At 34.4% G+C, this 21,744-nt stretch overlaps 1 protein-coding gene across 1 annotated transcript in view; it reads left to right on the forward strand.

Annotated features, from left to right (window-relative positions):
• WDR44 (WD repeat domain 44) overlaps positions 1-21,744 on the forward strand; it is a 92,018-nt gene that overhangs the window by 48,775 nt on the left and 21,499 nt on the right. Inside the window, exons 9-12 of the mRNA XM_081278071.1 lie at positions 4,176-4,282; positions 5,004-5,155; positions 6,876-7,014; positions 8,600-8,664. Coding sequence (XP_081134197.1) covers positions 4,176-4,282; positions 5,004-5,155; positions 6,876-7,014; positions 8,600-8,664 — 463 coding nt within the window. The remainder of the gene's footprint in view (positions 1-4,175; positions 4,283-5,003; positions 5,156-6,875; positions 7,015-8,599; positions 8,665-21,744) is intronic.

The following is a 21,744-nucleotide window of genomic DNA, read 5'->3' on the forward strand; positions in this document are numbered from 1 at the left end:
TTAATCTCTTTAAATCCTATTAATCTTTCTAAATCCAACTTTGTGAGATTTTTCCTTGCTGCTCCAGTTCATAGCAAATATCTTTTCTCTCAATTTCAGTAATACCTAGAATTCATATAACTTACTTTTCCCCTTTATCATATATTATCCTAAACTCTTTTCTGATTTAAAAAGCAGAACAAGTACATGTTAAACAACTAAGCCATATATTGCAAAAAGATTGTGTTCATACCATCCTGTTGCGATGTCTCGCACAGTAGTGGGCATATGGATTATGCTTGATTATACGCAGGTCCTTTAATTGGCAATAATTTGATTTAAAGTCCAAAGTTAATTCTCTACCTGAGTCTAATTTTTTTTCTAGTGTGTAACAAAGAAAACATTAAGAATTTTTTTTAAAAGATGTACTTAAAAGGTAAGTATATAGTATCACCTCAGATATCTGATACTTGGCTGTCTAGCAATGGCAGTTATCAGGAACCTAAGAATTAGGAATTTTCAGGAGACAGATAAACATCCAAGAAAATATTGTGTAGTCCATGCACTAAAGCTTGTTTTTCTGAGAGAAAAGCTCCTCAGTTTTACTCAAAGCAATTATACTATGTTTTATAAATCATTTTTTTAAAATCTGGTCATTTAGTGTTCAATGAGCTCACAGCAAAACAGAAGCAATAAAACTGTGACAACATGTAAGTTGACACATAAGAATATCAGGTAATCTGATTGTAAGACAATGATAAGAAAATTTATAAAAGAACTCATACATAGCACAACTGTCCTTAGAGCAGTACTTTTCAACATCTCCTCATGACACAACACACATAAAATTTATTAATATTTGCACTGAATACTGGTTAAAACTGATGAGGCAGCTGATGGCCAGAAGAGATTGGCCCAGAGTTCTGGCTTCCCTTGACCATGTTTATTGGCCTTGAAGTCCAAAGGGAAACCAATAGTATGGCCAAACTGCAACCCGTTGGAAAGGCTCTATGTATATTACATAACAGTAAAAATGGTAACAGTGGGACTACACATCAAGGAAGGAGCCAGGAGTGGTGGCACACACCTGTAATCCCAGTGGCTTGGGAGGCTGAAGCAGGAGGATCATGGGTTCAAAGACAGTCTCAACAACTTCGTGAGACCCTGACTCAAATATAAAAAAGGGTGAGGGATGTAATTCAGTGTTTAAGTGCCCCTGGGTTCAATTCCAGGTACCAAGAAAAAGAGAGAGAGAAAGAAAACTTAACTGAACGTTACATGCCATTTTAAGAATGCATGAAATTATATGTTTTAGAAATATTCTCATCTGAAATGGTTAAAATGTTTTCTTGTCTTTTAAAGTAGTAAACCTATTGTCCAGAGAATATAACTTTAGGGTTAGAGGTAGTGGAGACTTTATATTGGTTTTAGAAGTGGTTTGTCTTCTGTTTTGTCTGGTTATCAAAAGTAATAATAGAAATGCATAAAATAGAAAATGAAAGTTTCTTATAATCTCACCCCCAGAAATAGTCAATGCAATAGTTTAGTGTATTCTCCGCAGAATTTTTTTCTCACAATATTGCAATTTATATTGTGCTTAATAGTTAACTTGGTTTTTTAAAAATCTAATATATTATAAATATCTCTTTATATTGGTACTAGTAATAAACATATGGTAGTCTTTCTATGAGCCAGGCATGGGAGTTAAGTGCTGGGTATACATCAGTTAAGACAGTCAGTCTCCATTCTCGTAAAATTTCAAGTTAAATGGAAGAGACAGATGTAAACATGAAATTACACAGATAAATCTAACTAGGTATGTACTAATGGTTAGAAAACTGAGGCTGGGGGGAATGCCGTGAGAGTATGTAATAGGAAAACTGGTCCTAAAGTCAAGGAAGGTCTTTTTGAGAGAGAATTATTTGATCTGAGGCCTAAAAGGTGAATAGGAATTATCCAGGAGAAGACTCTTCTAGGTTGAAACAACCACAAGTACAGAGGTTTTGAAGTGACTGGGAGCTTGGAACATTTAATGAACTGAGGTTTGGGCACTGGGCAAGGGGGTACATGCCTGTAATCACAGCAGCTCAGGAGGCTTAGGTAGGAGGATCACAAGTTCAAAGCCAGCCTCAGCAACTTACTGAGACCGTGTCTCAAAATTTAAAAAAATAAAAATTAAATGGTCTGGGGATGTGGCTCAATGAGTCATTAAGCACCCCTGGGTTCAATCCCTGGTACCAAAAAAAGAAGAAAGAACTGAGGTTTGCCTCATTCATTTATTATATTCCATACCAGCACTTATATCCGTTCCCCTGTTGATTAAAATTTATTTCTGTATCTTACTTATTCTAAAAACCATGACAGTGAACATCTTTTTTTTTTAAACCAGTAACATATAGGCATTTATTATCATTATTAAGTCTTATGTACTATACATAATTTTATATTCTGTACTTCATTTCCCACATTTTTATTGGTGCAGTTATAGTTGTATATAATGGTAGAATTTGTAGTTACATAATTGTACATGTACATAATATAACAATATATAGTTTGACCAATATCATTCCCCAGTATTCCCACCCTCCCTCCTGCCTCCCCTGCTCCCTTTCCTCTATTCTACTCATCTTCCTTTGTTTTTCAAAAGATTGAACATCGTGTGTGTGTGTGTGTGTGTGTGTGTGTGTGTGTGTGTATTTGTGCATGAGTTATCAACTCTTTTTATTTTTTAAAATTTAATACATTATAGCTATATATAATAATAGGGTTCATTTTGACATATTCATAAATGCATGTTACATATTTTTTTCTATTTTAATCTCTAGTACTACTCCTCCCACCCCCACTCCCTTATCCCCTTCCTATGCTCTCTTGGACTTCCTTCTATTTACTTTTTTTTTGGTTCCAGGGATTGAATGCAAGGGCACTCAAACACTGAGCCACATCCCCAGCCCTATTGATTGATTGATTGATTGATTGATTGATTTTGAGACAGGTTCTCACTAAGTTGCTTAGGTCCTCTCTAAACTGCTGAGGCTAACTTTGAACTTGTGATCCTCCTCCTGACCTCCTGGGATTACAAGTGAGCACCACCACAACTGGCTTACTCATTTATTTTTAATTGATACATTATAGTTATATATAAACTTGGGATGCATTGTGGTGTATTCATATGAATATAGCATAAGTTGGTCAATTTCATTTCCCAGTTCTTCCCGTTTCCCTTCCCTCCTTCCTTCCCCTGGTTCTGCCCTTTCTAATGTACTGATCTCCCTTCTGTTTTTGTTGTTGTTTGCTTGTTTGTTTGTTTTGGGTACCAGGGATTGACCTCAGGGTCACTAGACCACTGAGCCACATCCCCAGCCCTATTTTGTATTTTATTTAGAGACATGGTCTCACTGAGTTGCTTAGCACCTCACCGTTGCTAAGACTGGCTCTGAACTTGCAATCCTCCTGTCTTAGCCTCCTGAGCCTCTGGGATTACAGGTGTGCGCCACCATGCTCAACTTTTTGTTCATTTTGGTTTTTTGTTTTGTTTGTTTGTTTGTGGTGCTGGCTATTAGAACCCAGGGCCTTGTGCATGAAAGGCAAGCACTCTACCAACTGAGATATATCCCCAGCCCTTCCTTCTGATTTTGTAAGGCACCAGAGTACCTACCAGGAAAGCTTAGTCTAATTTTATATGCACATACCTAGACTGAAAGAGAATGGGCAAAGGACCACCTTAGGCTACTAAAGCATTCTATTTTATAAGTAAATACCTCTTTACCCTTTTTTTATTGGTAAAATATGTTTAAAAGGACTACTTTCTAAGCAGTCTTCTCAACGTGATTCTCTCTACATCTTCATGGCTTCACCCCAGACTCCAGATCACATTATCTGTGTGTGGGGCACGAGTACCTGGATTTTAAATATTCCCTTCCCCACCCAACACCTGCTAATCAATTATTCACCATAGAAAGCTGATACCCTTGAATATATGATACTATAAATTAGGCAAAACTGCCTATATTTCCTTGGTAGTATATTGACTAGAATATATTTATTCCAAGGAACATGAAAACTCAAACACCTACTATTTATGTGAAAAATTCATTTCAAAGTAATGTACCAGTCACAGTTAATGTGTTTATCTGTGAATTGTTAAACTTTAACAATTAGTTGAGTTAATAAATATATTTTATATTTTTGTTAAGGACTCAACTAAAGAAGTTCCTTGGAAAATCAGTAAAGAGAGCAAAGCATCTTGCTGAGGAATATGGTGAACGTGCTATAAATAAAGTCAAAAGTGTAAGAGATGAAGGTAAATAATACAAGATATTTCAACTGAGTGTTCATTAAATTGGTAATCATCTCATCTTAGCCTATAGTTTATAAGGAACACTATTTTACTGAATGTATTAAACCTTTATTGCTAATATCTTAGTTGTATTTCAGTAAATTATGAGTTACTATATCACTTAATTTTTTATAAGTGCAAAGGTAAATGCATTTATATAATTATTGTGTCTACATTTGGTGATTATGACAACCTGGAAAGGTTGATTATTCAGTAATCAGTTGTAACTTAATTTTGTAAGGTTATTTAGTTTTTATAAATATTTTCAAAATTTATTACATTTTCTAAATTTGCAAAGATCTTAACCTCCTGTGCCTTTGCTATTATTACTTCATTTTTTAATTTAACAAACACTTATATTATAATTATTCTGTGCCAGTTTCTAAGCACTTTTATCTGTGTTCATCCATTTAATACCATAAACCCTATGAGATAAATGCCATCATTATTCCCATTTCATAGTTGAAAGAAGTGAGAGGCATAGAAAGTTCACATAGACAATAAATAACAGAATTGGATTTGAACCCAGATAACCTGAAACTAAGATTTCATGTTCTTCACCAATGTTATATAGGAATAGCTAAATTTTTTTTCTCTATTTAATGAATTTTCTTGATAAGCAGTAGATATGAAAGTAGCTATATGTATATTAGCTAGTAATGGCTTCTGTTGCTTTTCTTTTCAGTGTTTCATACTGATCAAGATGATCCTTCATCAAGTGATGATGAAGGGATGCCATATACAAGACCAGTTAAATTCAAAGCGGCACATGGTTTCAAAGGACCTTATGATTTTGATCAGATCAAAGTGGTACAAGATCTTAGTGGAGAACATATGGTAACCAACCTTTTCATTTTTCAGGATTGATACTGTTTTTGTTAAGAGAAATATTTTGGCTTTATACAATTGATCTCTAGTTATTAATATGCATGCACACACATACGTACTTTTGCTAGCCTGACTCAAGAAAAGTACATTTATATTAGTGTGATTTAATGAATAAGTGATACAGAGTCTATCTCTGAATTACAGGTCGAGAGGTATTGAATATGTAAACTCTAATCTTCTATCCTTAATAAAACTATGCCAAGGTATCAAACTTTAAAGCAGTTAAATTAGAGTATGATCTGTCACTATGAAAAATTTAAGATATTTCCCAATATATTTTAAATAATTTAATAAATATTTCAGAAGCCCAATATATATTTTAAAGTGAGACACTCAGTTAAAACAAGGAAGAAGTTTACATTCCATCAGAATTCAAGTATATTAACAAAGATCAAAGTACACCAATAGCATTACAGTTATCTTTGAAAATCTAGGAACACAAAGAACACAGTGATAGAGCTCAGAGATGGATAAGTGATGCTGTGTTCTTGATCAGGGAATCTATTTAGAATTTAAATCTAAAAGTTGGCTTAACTAGAAGGAAGCAACCATAAACAACAGATGGCAGCCAGATTGGAACTTAAATTTAGGTGCTTATAATCTGCACATAAAATGTTTGAGTTGATTAAAGTACCTAACCTGATGAATTTTCTTGTACTATTTTACTTCCTTGTTATTTGCCATTTTAAATAAAATCCCATTGTAGTAGACTCCAAATGACAAGTGTTTATTGCTCTTGAACTTCATAGAAATGAATGTTATTGCAGTAAATGAGCTTTTGCTTCTAACTTGGGTAATCTTTTTGATACATCTAGATGGGCATTATAGAATTGTTGTCATAGTATTTGCCTCTTCCAATTTAAGGATTTATATTCTTTAGCCCACCCCACCCCCATCTGTTACAGAACCTTGTTTCTAGGGGAAAAAACAGGATGAGACCACAGTATTCCAATATTTCTTCCTAAGTACCCAATGCCATGAGATTCGTGGCCAAGTGGGCTTTATTTTTCCTCAACCCTGGTTAGGGAGGCTGTTTGGAAGAGAGAGCTCTCTCTTCCCACTTTATGTCAGCTAGGCGACAAAGATCCCAAACTAGGGCTTGGACTTTCTAAGATATCTGGCTACCTCAGAATGCTTATTTTCATTAATATGTGGATAGAGTTTGGGGTACTGAACTTGTAAATTATGGGAAACTACAACTATCTTATCCCACCTTTTCTCTGAAGGTCTCCCTTTGTGGTATTATAGCACCATTGGACTTTTGACTGTGAAGGTCATTGTTAATGTGAGCATTATCTTTCTTAAAAAATATTTTCAGTTGGGGCTGGGGTTGTGGCTCAGCGGTAGAGTGCTCACCTAGCACATGTGAGACACTGGGTTCGATCCTCAGCACCACATAAAAAAGTAAATTAATTAAATAAAGGTATTGTGTTCAATTTTAGTTGTAGATGAACACAATACCTTTTTATTTGTTTGTTTGTTTATTTGTTCATGTGATGTTGAGGATTGCACCCAATGCTACACACGTGCTAGGCAAGCTCTCTACCACAGCCCCAGCCCATGACCATTATCTAAGATATGTATAATTTGGCATCATTTTAAACTTTGACTTAAAGTTGCATCTCTAAACTTTCAAAATAACAACCTGAAACTTCTTTTGTTTTCACAGGGAGCTGTTTGGACCATGAAATTTTCTCACTGTGGCCGGTTACTTGCCTCAGCTGGACAAGATAATGTAGTGAGAATATGGGCTTTAAAAAATGCTTTTGATTATTTCAACAATATGCGAATGAAATACAATACTGAAGGTATCTTTCATTTATTTAAAAATCTACAGAAATCTGGAATTTTTACATTTTAGATACAGTACAGGTTGAGCATCCCTAATCCCAAACTCCAAAATCCAGAATGCTCTCTACACTTGTTGAACACTGGCATCATGCTCAACAAATTTTTAATATTAGAGCATTTCAGGTTTCAGATTTTTAGATTGGGGATGCTAAACTGATAAAGTATATGCAGATATTCCACAATCTGAAGAACTCCAGAATCTGATAAGGGATATGCAGTCTACAGTGCCCTCCTTATCTGTCTGTCATTTGGTTTCTTAAAAATAAGACAGAAGTCAGCAGCTAAAAGCCTCTAAAGCCAAATGAGAAGAACTATCACAAAGCTTTTGATTTATTCCTTGTCAAGCATCAACCATTGAGAACAAAGCTATTTGATTCCCCATGGCAACCTTCAATTTTATCCTAGGTTTAAGGAAGGAAAGATCTCATTAAACTGTAAAAAGAATGAAAGTAGTATGAACACCTTAAATGTAAAGAATGATTAAGGAAATAGCCGTGAAAATTAGGCCCAAATTGTCAATATATCAAGGATTATATGAAAAAATGTGAAGTGGAAAAGAAAACCCTCAGAATATTAGGTATACAAACACCTATGTTTATATATAGATAGATAGCTACTCACCTATGTAAAAATGTTTGTCTTGTTGTAAGTTATCAGGAAATGTAAAATTGATGTAAATAGGGGCTTTTCATTTATGGGATTCTTTTATTATTATTTAGCGGCATAAAAAATTTTCTCCATAAACCTCTCCCTCCCAGTCACCTAAGGCTGAAAACAAGAAGTTAAGAATAGGGAAAGGGGAGAATAGAGGTAGCCATTGATGAGAATATAGAGTACATTCAAAGCATCAATTTAAGGAATATAGAAATCTAGAGAGATTTTTTAAACTGGCAAGCTAGGACTCATGTTTTTTAAAAACTTTTGTGAATTTATTTGCATTATATTGTAATATATATAATTGAAGGTAATGATGAGTTTAGCAAGAAATTAAACTGCTTTTACAATATAGTGAGGTTTTTTAGTATTAGTTGTTTATCATTTCTTTAATTGCCCTTCCTAAAGCAAAAAGACTATTTCAGTGGCCCTCGAGACAGAGACATAGCTACAGTCTTGACCCTTCCTTGGCCCTTTCTTGTTCCTCCTGCTATTTGTTATAATTAATAAGAATGTATTCACTATGAATACTTAGAACTTGCAAGTTCCAAGCCAGCCTATACTTTCTGAAAATAGAAAGGACTGAGGATGTAGCTCAGTAGTAAAGTGCCCCTGGGTTCAATTCCCAGTACCAAAAAGAAAAAAAAAAAAAAAAAAAAAAAAAAAAAATATATATATATATATATATATATATATATATATATATATATATTTGCTTTTGGTGCTTATATATATAGTAGGGTAATACTTACTTGTATAAAAAGTATATTTTTCCAGAATATATCCTATGATTTATTAGGCATTACTGTGTTATTATTTATGATTATTTTTTGTTTGGGTGGATATGTGTACATATATGCCTTTTTACAATTATTATGCTGTTTTTAGGACGTGTGTCCCCGTCACCTTCTCAGGAAAGTCTAAATTCATCAAAATCTGATACAGATACAGGGGTATGTTCATTGTTTTATGGTTACTATTGTGAAATCTATGATTTGTTTGCAATAAAGTACCTTTTGTTAATCAGAAATTACAGTTGTTTGAAGACACTTAAAGTATTATATAGAATTTATAACAAGATTTTCTCATTCTTGAGAATATTCTAAAGAATCTGTTGTTTATATAAATATATTCATACCCTATCCATTAGTAAGTATCCATAATTCTTAGTTGGGAAATTTTATATTTTCATATCCTCTGTCTCTCTTTTTTTATTTTAAACCAGCTTTATTTTATTATTTTTCTACACTTTTAATTGGTGCATTATAGTTATACATAATGACAGAATTTGTGGTTACATATTCATATGCTCATATAACATAACAATATAATTTGGTAAATATCACTCCCTAGCACTTCCCCTTTTCCTCCCTTTTTCCCACCCCCTGTTTCCTTTCCTCTACTGATCTCCCTTTGATTTTCATGAGATCTACCCCCACCTATCTTTTTCCATTTTCCTCTTTAGATTCCACATATAAGAGAAAACATTTGACCCTTGACATTCTGAATTTGGCTTATTTTGCTTAACATAGTGGTGTCTAGTTCCATCCATTTTCCTCCAAGTGACATAATTTCATTTTTCTTTATAAAGTTCATTTGTGTGTATATGCCATATTTTTTATCCATTCATCTGTTCATGGACACCTAGACTCATTCCATAGATTGTCTATTGTGAATTGTGCTGCTATAAACGTGTATGCATGTATCACTATAGTATGATGATTTTAATTCTTGAGGATAAATACCAAGATATGGTATAGGTGAATTGTATGGTAGTTGCCTAGTCTTTTCAGGAACCTCCATCCAGATTTCCTTAGTGGTTGGACTAATTATCTAGGCACTCATACCTATAAACTTCCTTCTTAGAACTGCCTTCCTAATGTCCCAAAGGTTATGGTATGTTATATCACTATTCTCATTTGAGTCTAAGAATTTTTAAATTTCTCTCTTGTTTTCTCCTATCACCCATTCATCTTTCAGAATTGTATCTTTTAATCTCCATGTGTTTACATAGTTTCTTTAGTGTTTTGTTTGTTGATTTTGAGTTGCTCTGTGGCCTAAAATATGGTCTATTTTGGAGAAGATTCCATGAGCCACTGGGAAGAAAATGTATTCAGCTGTTGTTGAATGAAATATTCTATAGACATCTGTTAAGATCATTTGGTTTATAATAATTTTCAGGTCAAAATAGTCTTTACTGAGTCTGGATGACCTATCTAATGGTGAGAGAGGTGTGTTGAAATCACCTAGTGTTATTTTACTGGTGTCGAGGTTTCAATTTGAGTGGTATCTCCTTTATGTGAATTGGTTATACTAATGGTTAGGCATAAATATTTATTATTATTATATCTTCTTGTTGGATTATTCCCTTTACCAGTATGAAGTGAATTTCTTTCTCTCTTCTGACAAAGAAGTTCAAATTTTGGTTTCAAATATGAGACCTACTCCTGCTTATTTTCAGGCTCCATTCACATAGTATATCAATCTCTGTCCTTTCATTTTCAGCCTGTGGCTATATTTGCCTGTAAGGTGCATCTTTTGCAAACAACATGTAGTTGGGTCTTGCTTTTTAATCCATTCTGCCAGCCTATGTCTTTATATTAAGTAAGTTCTGTAATGATGGTTTAGTAGTTGTAAATTCTTTTAGTTTCTACTTATTTTGGAAGGAGAGCTTTACTGGATATAGCAATCTTGACTGACAGTTTTGTTTTTCTTTCCGGAACATGGAACACCTCATTATAAGCTCTCCTGGTTTTTAGAGTTTGCACAGGGAAATTGGAAATTATTCTGATTGGCTTGCCTCTAAATGTGACCTGACATTTTTCTCTTGAGGCCTTTAAAATTCTATCCTTGTTCTGTATTCGAGGCATTTTAATTATAATGTTTTTGTGGAGAGGTTCTTTTTATCTTGTCTGGATATCCATTTCATTCTCAAGGTTTAGAAAATTTTCTGTTGTCATTCCCTAAAAAGGTTATCTATTCCATTAGCCTGTATCCCACAACTCTCCTCAGTTCCAATGATTCTTAAATTTGATTCGTTTATGTTGTCCCAGAGTTCTTGTATATTCTGATCTTTGTTACTTATTTTATTTTCTTTAATGCTGAGTGTTCAAGGCTGGTGATTTTGTCTTCCATTTCTGAGATCCTGTCTTCAGTATGGCCTACTCTATTAGAGATACTTTAAACTGAATATTTTATTTGATTTATTGTGACTTTCATTTACAATATTTGTTTTGTTTTTTTTTTCAACGTCTCTATCTTCATATTGAATTTCTCATTCATATCCGGTATTGTCTTCCTAATTCATTCAGTTGTCTTACTATGTTCTCTGGGAATTCTTTGATCATCTTTATAATCATTCTTTCAAATTCTTTATCTGATATTTCATCCACTTCAGTATCTTTGGGGTCAGTTGCTGTTGAATAATGAAATTTACGTGTTTTGTTACCTTTTTTTTCCATAGTTCTTGTATTCCTATGTTGGATTTTATGCATCTCTTAGAAAGGATTTCTCTTCCACTCTTATGTGGTTCTTTTTAGGGTACAATCTTCACTTGCCAAGGGTGTCCTAGAGTGACCTAGGTTGAGACCTCCTCATAGGTATGGTATCCTTTGTGTTAATTCTTTTTTTGTTTTGTTTTGTTTGTTTTGTTGCTGTAACAGTTTATGACAATGAGTGGGACCTGAGGGCCCACCTCTTGCCATTTGTACTTGGGGCCTGGTTGTTAGTCTGGGTTTTTGTCTCTTCTATTCTTTGTATCAAAGTACAGCTGAAGTTTGGGTGTTGTTAATTTGTTTGTGGAACAAGTTGCACTCTCTTGTGGTTGAATTTAGTTCAGCAACAGTCTCTACTCCGTGAATTTGTTGTATCCCCATAGGTCCCCAGAACCTCACAGAGTAGGAAGAAACAAACAATAGTAAAAAACAATGCAAGCAATTCACAGCATTAAAATAAATACCTGGGGCTAGGGTTGTGGCTCAGTGGTAGAGCGTTTGCCTAGCATGTGTGAGGCACTGGGTTCAATTCTTTTTTTTTTTTTTAATTTTCAATATTTATTTTCTAGTTCTCGGCGGACACAACATCCTTGTTGGTATGTGGTGCTGAGGATCGAACCCGGGCCGCACGCATGCCAGGCGAGCGCGCTACCGCTTGAGCCACATCCCCAGCCCTGGGTTCAATTCTTAGCACCACATATAAATAAATAAAAATAAAGGTCCATTGACAACTAAAAACTAAATAAAAATAAATTAAAAAAATAAAGGCCAGTCACAGTGGCACAAGCCTGTAATCCCAGCGGCTTGGGTACTAAGTAACTCAGTGAGACCCTGTCTCTAATAAAATAGGGCTGGGGATGTGACTCAATTGTCGAGTGCCCCTGAGTTCAATCCCGAGTACCCCCCCCAAAATAAAAATAAAATAAATACCTGGTTCCTACTATGACATCTATAAGGTTAATTACCACAAAACACATAAATGATGGGGTCAGCAGTTACCAACAGCAAAAAAAAAAAAAAAAAGTAACCATAAACTAGATCTTGCACTAAAACAAACAGTAGGTGTCAACTATGTCATCCATAGCAGTAGTAATTAATTGATGGGTTATATAAACCAATTAGTTATAAAATATCATCAAAATTACAGTTAATTAATGGGAAAGGTTATAAGAAGGGAGAAAGATGTTTATGACTTTAAAAGTGAACAAAGAATGGAAAAGAGATGTATCACATGATGATTATAAGAAAGGAGAAGAAAAAATCTGAAAAACAAAGAAGAGTGAGAAGAGAATTTGGCTATTCTGAAGAAAAGAGAGAGACAAATATGTATATATGTATGGAAGGATATATATATACACACACACACATACATACATACATATCTTCATGAACCAATTAACACAGCAAGAATTTAAAAATAAAGAAAAGAAAAATATTCTTAATGAAAATGAAGAAGGAATCATCTCTACTGATGTGGTCAAGGTAATCAACAAAAATGGATGGTCACTCTCTAGCCCAACTGTCTTTCTTTCCATTTCTTCTTAGGCTATGTACTGAGAGAGAGAAAGGAAGGGCTGGGGGGATAGTGAACCCCTTCTTTTTGTGTTGTTCTCCAAGCTGCCAGTTGGAGTGTCCTAAGACTGAAGCTGGTTGAAATAAGTCTCAGCTTCCCTTCTCACCAGTATAAGGTAGTATGGAATGGGAAGTACTATCAGTTGGAGTTTTGTCTGCACAGACCAGTTGGATGCAATCTCAGGATGGGATTACTTCAGAGTTCTACAAGTGGAGTTCCTTTGGTTGGGGCTTAGGTCTAAGCAGTGCTTATGGGCTTTGTTGGGTGGTACCTGCTTTGGAGAAATTAGACCAACACACCCCTAGGGCCTGGTGGTTGCCAGTCTCTGTTGGGAGTCTGGATATCAGGAGCCTCCTAAGAATTCTACTTATGGTGCAGTGGAGTCAATCCTCCACACACTCTGCTGCCCATAGCATTCACACTTGCTTGTTCAGATTCCTGACTTGCTTCAGCTGGTCATGTGAGCTACCCAAAGGAAAAGCAAATTGGGCTCCCCTTCGCTTTTCTGACTTGAATCCGCCTGGGTACATTTTTCTCTGTGTGATGTTTCCTTCCAGTTCTGCTATGTACACCTTAAGTCACATGGCATGCATTGCTGAGACAACATGGCAGTGTTTGCTATGATCTCCTGGCTCCACATCAGTAGCTGCATTGTGGCTGCCTCAAGATGGCTCTGCCTCAGCTCTCCATGGCCAGTTGGGAAATTGGGAAACATAGGGCAGTTTTCAAACACTAGTTCACAGTGCAACCTCTGGATTATCTAAGTTCAGTCTGCTTTTCTGATCTTAGGTTTTTTTCATACCAAATCTGTCCATTGTGTTTCTCTCTGTATTATCCCTCTCCCCTGGTGAACCAGCTCCCTTAATGGCTTGGCTCTAATGTACTCTTTCTTCTTTGTTTAATATGTCCAAATTTCTGAGTCTCTTAGACACTCTGACTGTCCAGTATTGAATTTTAGTGAAATTCCTCTTTCACCCACCTTGCTGAGAAGTTGCTTAAATCCCTAGCCACAGAGCAAGTAGGAATACAGCCTTCTTCTAATCCACCATCTTGAATCCTCCTCTTTCTCTTTCTTGCTATCCATGAGAAGACCTAGAAAATAAAAGGAGTAGAATCCAAAAAAAGAAAACAACAGTTTCTTCCATTAAAGTTGACAAATAAAAAATTTTGATATTTAAAGATTTACAGATAATGAATAATATTACTTAAGGTACCAAACTACTAATGTAAACTTAAATTTTTTAAAAATATTTATTTTTTAGTTGTAGTTGGACACAAACCTTTATTTTATTTGTTTGTTTTTATGTGGTGCTGAGAATCGAACCCAGGGACTCACACGTGCTAGGCAAGAGCTCTACCGCTGAGCCACAACACCAGCCCATGTAAACTTAAATTTTAAAAAAAATCTCCCTCTCTCAGATTCATGTTAGATACTTTTAAAATAATAATAATGAATGCCATTTTATGATTTATCCTCCAGAATAAGGTCTGTCTTAACATTGCCTCATCTTACCTTTGAACTCACTTCTAATCCCCCAGTGCCTGTGCAGTCTACTTACCATGCTGGATATAAATCTATATCCTAAACACTTTTTCATGTTTGTTTCACCTGGATTTTATTCTCTGTCTCCTTTCTTAACAGTGCAAACCTGTATTCATCCTTCAAGATTCAGCTCAAATATGTTACTTTCTCTTAGTATTTTACCTAATCCAGCATGCAAAATTGTTCCTTATCTGTGTTCTGATAGTACAAATATACTTTTATATTGTTATCGCTTATACATCTTCCTTATCTCCCTGGCTAGGCTGGTGGCTAATTTGAGCCACAGAGCTTTACTTCATAGATTTTAATATCCTTGGAATCTGATTCCATGGTCACTGTAATGGGACTGCCATCAGTGTTGAATTTCTGCCTGTATGCCTTTATTCCCATTGTTGCCCCTATCTGGGTGCCTTCAATCTCCATTCTTTCAATTCAAACCTTGCCTAATTTTGTGGCCTATTTCCTCCATAAAGCCTTTACTGACTAATACAGTGGTAGAAATTCTAACTGCTTTGCTTCAGAGAAAGTAGTTTGCCCTAAAAAGTTTAGTTTACCTTTAAGTTTCCAAGCACTGATAATTATTAAAAATGGGGGCTATGTGTACCACCTTGTATTATGCTCATTTTAACAATCCTACCTAGAGATTCTTAACTACTTCCTTCTACTCCTGCCCCCCACAAACCAGAGTAACTAAAATCTTTATTGAATACAAGGCCTTTTAAAATGTGGACTGTCATGTATTTTGACATAAAAATTAGTGGTCCTTCCTGGAATACTGTGATTTTTTTTCTGGAATAATTGAGTAACCTTTATCTGCTATTTCAAGGAAAAGATCATTTTTGCATTCTGTTTGGGGAGAGTTTAAAAAAAGGCCTCCATTTCATATGTCATTAGAGTTTGGTATTTGTAATTATCTTTTGACTTAGCTTTAGGTGCAGTGAAGTATAGTGAGCACAGTAGAGTTTATTTTCCTGATGTATGTGAGATTTTTTTCCCATGTGATATCTTTTTTGAAATATAAACTCACTCTTTCATTTTCTCGTCATTCATACAAAATAGAATGTATAAATATACCTTTTATACAATTGAGCAGACGGTGATATATTCAAGATCACTCAACCATTTACTTTAGTGCCAAACCTAGAATTCTGGCTATTATTCCATTTCTCTTGATTTTGTAAAGTAACTCAATAAATGTAAGAAAGGAAGAGGTGCATGCTTAGTTCTCTGTATTATGCTATGGGTGTAGCTTAGACTTTTGACCTCATGGTTTCTAAGAATCCATAATTAAGCCAGATTACAAATATGAATATTTTGTATAAAATTTTATTCCTAACACAACAAGTTTTAAGTATGCTTTTTACCTAGAAATTAATTCTTTGCTTGGGTAAATATATATTTAGTGTGTTTACAATAAAATATCAATATGACTATTAATAGCATTTAACTGCCATTTAAAATTTGAGGAAATAGATTGTAGGAATCTGGAACTTGAGTGAAGGAAGTTATCTGTAAGAGAATGAGAGATAATTTCTGCGAAATGCAGGTTTGCAACATTTCATAAAACAATGCCTTGGAGACACACACAGTAGCATACTCCTGTAATCCCAGCATCTTGAGAGGTAGAGGCAGGAGGATCATGAGTTCAAACCCAGCCTCAGCAACTTAGCAAGGCCCTAAGCAACTCAGTGAGTCCCTGTCTCTAAATAAAATATAAAAAAGGGCTGGGTATGTGGCTCAGTGTTTAAGTGCCCCTGGGTTCAATCACTGGTACCAAAAACAAAACAAAACAAAAAAAAAAACAATGCCTTGGTACTATTATAATTCTCATTTTACAGCCAGGCACAGTGGCACACACCTGTAATCCCAGTAACTCAGGAGGCTGAGGCAAGAGGCCTTGACAACTTAGCAAGACCTGTCTCAAAATAAAAAAAAATTAAAAAGGTTAATACTCAGTAGTAGACTATATCTCCAATACCATTAATTAAGAACTCTATTTTACAGATAAAAAAAAAACTCTTAAAAGAGCTAAGGGTAATAGGAAAGACAGTAGAATGAATTGAACATAACTTTCCTAGGTTCATATATGAATACACGACCAGTGTAACTCCATCCACATCATGTACAACCACAAGAATGGGAAAGTTATACTCCATGGATATATAATATGTCAAAACACACTCTACTGTCATGTATTTATAAAATAATAATTTTTTTAAAAAGCTAGGGGTGCAGCTCAGTGGTAGAGCTCTTGCCTAACATTTGCAGAGGTCTGGGTTTATTCTCCACTACCACATACAGGAAAAAATAAAAAGAGGAGGAGGCTTGGAAATACTGAGTAATTCACTAATTACATCAATCCAAAAATATTGAGTACCTACTATGTATTAGCCACTGTTCTAGGAATCAGAGATATCTAACTGAACAAAGGAAGCAAATCTATCAGTTGTTATAAAGCCTACATTCTTTTGAAAGAAGACAAAATAAATTTTGTAACATTACAAGACAATTTTTAAAACCACTTTATCCATGTATGATTGACACTCAAAAAATCAATACACATTTAATAACACAATTTGATAAGTTCAGAGATAAGTGTACAACAACCATGAAATGTATGCCGTAAACCTACACATTGACTCCAAAAGTTTACCCCTACCCTCTCGTTTACTGTTTTTTTTTTTCATTATAAAAGCATTTAAAACTACTAAAGGTCAACATTCAGTATTTTTTATGTTTTTATTAGTACATTATAGTTATACATAATAGCAAGGTTCATCTAGAAATCATCATATATGCATGGAGTATAATTTGCTCCATTTCAGTTCCCAGTACTTCCTCTTTCCCTCCCCTTTTCCTTCCCTCTGGTCCTCTTCCTCTACTGGTCTTCCTTCTGTTTATTTGTCGTTTTTTAAATTGGTGCTTTATACATATACATAAAGGTGAAATTCACTGTGTTATATTCATATATGTACATAGCATAATTTGGTCTATTTTATTCCACAGTTCTTCTTTGTCTGTCCCTCCTCCCTCCCTGTTTACCTCCTTTCTTTACTGCACTGATCTCTCTTCTATTTTCATGGGATTTCTGTTCCCCCCACCCCAACACACACACACACACACACACACACACACACACACACACACACACACACCTTTTTTTCCTTTATTTTACTCTAGCTTCCACATATCAGAGAAAACATTTGACCCTTGACTTTCTGTGTCTGACTTACTTCATTTAGTACCTGTTCTCCATTTCCATCCTTTTATCAGCAAATGCCATATTTCATTCTTATTTATGGATGAGTAGAACTCTATTGTGTATAAAGGCCACATTTTCTTTATCTACTCATCAGTTGTTAGGCACCTGGGCTGTTTCCATAACTTGGTTATTGTGAATTGATGTTATAAACATTGATGTGGTTATATCATTATACTATGCTGATTTTAGATCTTTTGGATAGGTCTGGGTATGTGGCTCAAGCAGTAGCGCGCTCGCCTGGCATGCGCAGGGCGCTGGGTTCGATCCTCAGCACCACATAAAAATAAAATAAAGATCTTTTGGATATATACTGAGTATGTGATAGCTGGGTCATGTGTTGATTCTTTTCCTAGTCTCTTGAGGAATCTCTGTACTGCTTTCTAAAGTATAAGTTTTACTAATTTGTAGTCCCACCATCAATGTATGAACATTCAGTAAATTTTTAAATATACAATACAGTATTAACCATAGTCATTATGCTATACAGTAGATCTCTGGGACTTATTCAGTTTGTATAACTGAAACTTTGTACTTTTTGACTAATATGGTCCTGTTTCCTCCTCCCCCAGCCCTTGGCAACCACCATTCTACTCGCTGCTTCTGTGTCATGTAGTATTTGTCCTTCTGTATTGAACTTATTTTACTTAGCATAAAGAAAATGAAAGCATTTTCTTTTTTAAGACTGAATAATAATCTATCATATGTATATACGACAGTTTTTAATCTGTTCATCCATTGATGGACATTTTGGTTATGTGTATGATCTGGCTATTGTAAATAATACTGCAGTAAATATGAGAGTTCAGATATCTCTTTGAGATCCTGGCTTTAATTCCTTTGTATTTATATCAGGAAGTGGGATTACTAGTTCAATTGTTTGTTCTGTTTGTAATTTTTTGATGAACTTCCGTACTACTCTCCATAGTATCACCAATTTACATTCCCAATAATAGTATATAAGAGTTACCTTGTCTCCATATTCATGCCAACACCTATTTTTTTATAATAGAATCCTAACAGATGTTGGGAGAAATATCATTATACAGTTGATAACTGGTGATGTTGAATGCCTTTTCATCTATCTATTGACTATTTGTATACCTTCTTTGGAAAAAGTTCAGTTCCTTTGCCCTTTTTAATTGTTTTCTTTTTCCTTTTTATTCTGTGGTATTGGGGATTGAACCCATGGGTGCTCTACTGCTAAATCACAGTACTGAATTTGCACATATTTTTGTTTGTTTTTTATATTGAGATTGGTTCTCACTGAGTTGCACAGGCTGTCCTCCAACTTGCGAGCCTCTTGCCTCAGCCTCCTGAGTTGCTAGGATTACCAGCATGCACTACATGCCCTGTTTTAATTTGGTTATTTGATTTGGTTTTTTTTTTTTTTTTTTGCTTTCATTTGTAGGAGTTCCTTATATATTTTGGGTATTAACCTTTATCTGATATTTGGTTTACAAATATCCCCCCACTCCATAGTTGTCTTTTCATTTGAATGGTTGTTAATATTTTGTGCAGAAAACTCATTAGTTTGATGTGCAGTAGTCATCCCTTATCCATGGGGAATATCATCCAAGACCCCAGTCGGTGCCTTAAATCCTGAATATTACAAGCATTTTTGTATATACAAACCTATGATAAAGTTTAATTTACAAATTATACACAGGCCAGGCACACTGACGCATACTTATAATCCCAGCAACTCAGGAGGCAGAGATGGGAGGATGGCAGGTTCAAGGCCAGCCTTAGCAACTTGGTGAGACCCTGTCTCAAAATAAAAAACAAAAAGAGCTAAGGATGCTCAGTGGTAAAGCATCCCTGGATTAAATCCCCAGTACAATCAATCAATAAGACACAGTAAGATTAACAAAAATAATAATAATTAAATAGAATAGTTACAATAATATATTGTAAGAAAGTTTATATAAATGTGGTATTTCTCTCTTGAAAGAGTCAAAATAAACAAATATTTTGAACCACAGTGGACTGCTGCTAAGTGAAACTGCTGAAAGCAAAACTAAGAATAAGGGAAGACTCCTGTAGCTCTGCTATTTTTACTTTTGTTCTGTGTGCTTTTGGTGTCATATCCAAGAGATCATTGCCAAGCTCAATGTCAAGAAGCTCTTTCCTTGTTTTTTCTAGACCTTACATTTACGTGTTTAATGCATTTTCAGTTGATTTTTGTGAAAGGCATAAAGTAAGGGTCCAAGTTTTTTGCATATGGATATGAAAAAGTAATACGTTTTATGGAGAAAAAATAAGCCAATAAAGTAGGGTGGCAAGGGGCAAATAAGGTGAGCAAACAGAGCATCACCCAGAGGTTGTCATTTGACCAAAACCTGAAAGAGGTGAGGAAATGATCATGTGGCTATCTGAAAATGAAGACCATTCCAGGTAAAGGAGGCAACAAGCAAAACTGCTATAAAGCAGAAGTTCTGGTGTATTCAATAAACAGTGGCATGGTTTGTGTAACTGGAGTCAGTGAGCAAGAGGGAGAGAAGCAACAGATTAAGTCACAGAGATTAAAAATGTGGTGGGGATTAGAACATGTAGACCATTCAAAGGGCTTGGCTTTTGCTCTAAGAAAGGTGAGAGCCAGTGGAGGGTTTTTTAAAATTGAATGACATAATCTGACGTTTTGCAAGGATCATTCTGGCTTTTATACTGAGAGTAGACCATAAGAGTAAGAAATGTCTTATTCATTTTGGTACCCCAAATAATCAAAACAGTATGTAGTATATAGTAAGTCTAATAAATATCAAAAGCTTTATAATTTTTCTGAACAGTCCAACTTTAGACCACTTAGCAACACTACCATGTGGCAGAATAGTCCAACTTTAAAATGACTTATTTAGATAATCAAGAGACAGGTTGAGCATCCCTAATCTGAAAATCTAAAACCTGAAATATTCTAAAATCCAAAACATTTTTAGCATGAACATCATGCCACAAATGGAAAATTCCATGTCATTAAACTGTATTTCATGCACAAAATTATTAAAAATATTGAAGGACTGGGGGTTATATCTTAGTGGTAGAGTACATGCTAAGCATGCACAAGGTCCTGGGTTCAATAACCAGCACCACCAAAAATGTTATATATGGGGTGGGTGTGAAAATTACCTTCAGACTATATAATAATAGGGTATATGTGAAACACAAATTGATTTTATGTTCAGATTTGTTTTCCATCCCCAAGATAATCTCATATATATGCAAATGTTCAAAACACTTCTGGTCCCAAGCATTTCTGATAAGGGATATTCAACCTATGCTTAAATATGGATTAGGTACTAGATGATATAAATGGTATTTTTTAGGTGTGATGATGACATGGTAGTTATATTTAAAAGAGGGCATATCAATTGGAGATATATATATATATATATATATATATCCTATATATATATATATATATATATATATATATATAGGATATATATATATATCCTATATATATATATATTTACTGATAAAATAATTAGTGTCTAGATCTTGATTTAAATATTCCACCAAAAATGAATAAAAATAAAAGGATTGATGATACAAGATTGTTGAAATGTTGATAATTGTTAAAGCAGGTGACAGATGCATGTGATTGATTATATTATTACTTGGGGCTTATTCATTCACTGGCATAATGATTATAAGCTTTTTTATATTCATTCACATTTTTTATATATTGGATATGTCTATAATAAAGCTTTACAAAAATTTTTATGATCTCAGTCTCTCCCTCCCTCCTTCATTTGTTGAATATTATATATATACACATATATAGAAAACCTACAACATTTTACTTTATATTTCTATCTCTAGTAATTTATCATGAGGAAATAATTTGATATGGCCAAAGATATAAGTAAAAATATATTCATCTTGGTGTTCTCATAATAGCTAACATTTGAAAAAGCTAAATTTCTCACAATTGAAAAATAAACGATAATATAATCCATACAGTAAAATACTATGCAGCCCCTAAATGTTTTCAAAGTCTGTGTAATGACATTAAAAATATTCACAATAAAATAAAGTAGAAAATTATATACAGTATTACCTTGATTTTGACTAAAAATGATAAGATGTAAGAAAATATACTGAATTCTTAATAGTATTATCTTTAGGTAATAGGATTTTAGGTCATTTTTATTTGGTCTGTTT

This window comes from Spermophilus citellus (genome assembly GCF_964194105.1).
Source record: "Spermophilus citellus genome assembly, chromosome: X".
Classification (NCBI taxonomy): domain Eukaryota; kingdom Metazoa; phylum Chordata; class Mammalia; order Rodentia; family Sciuridae; genus Spermophilus; species Spermophilus citellus.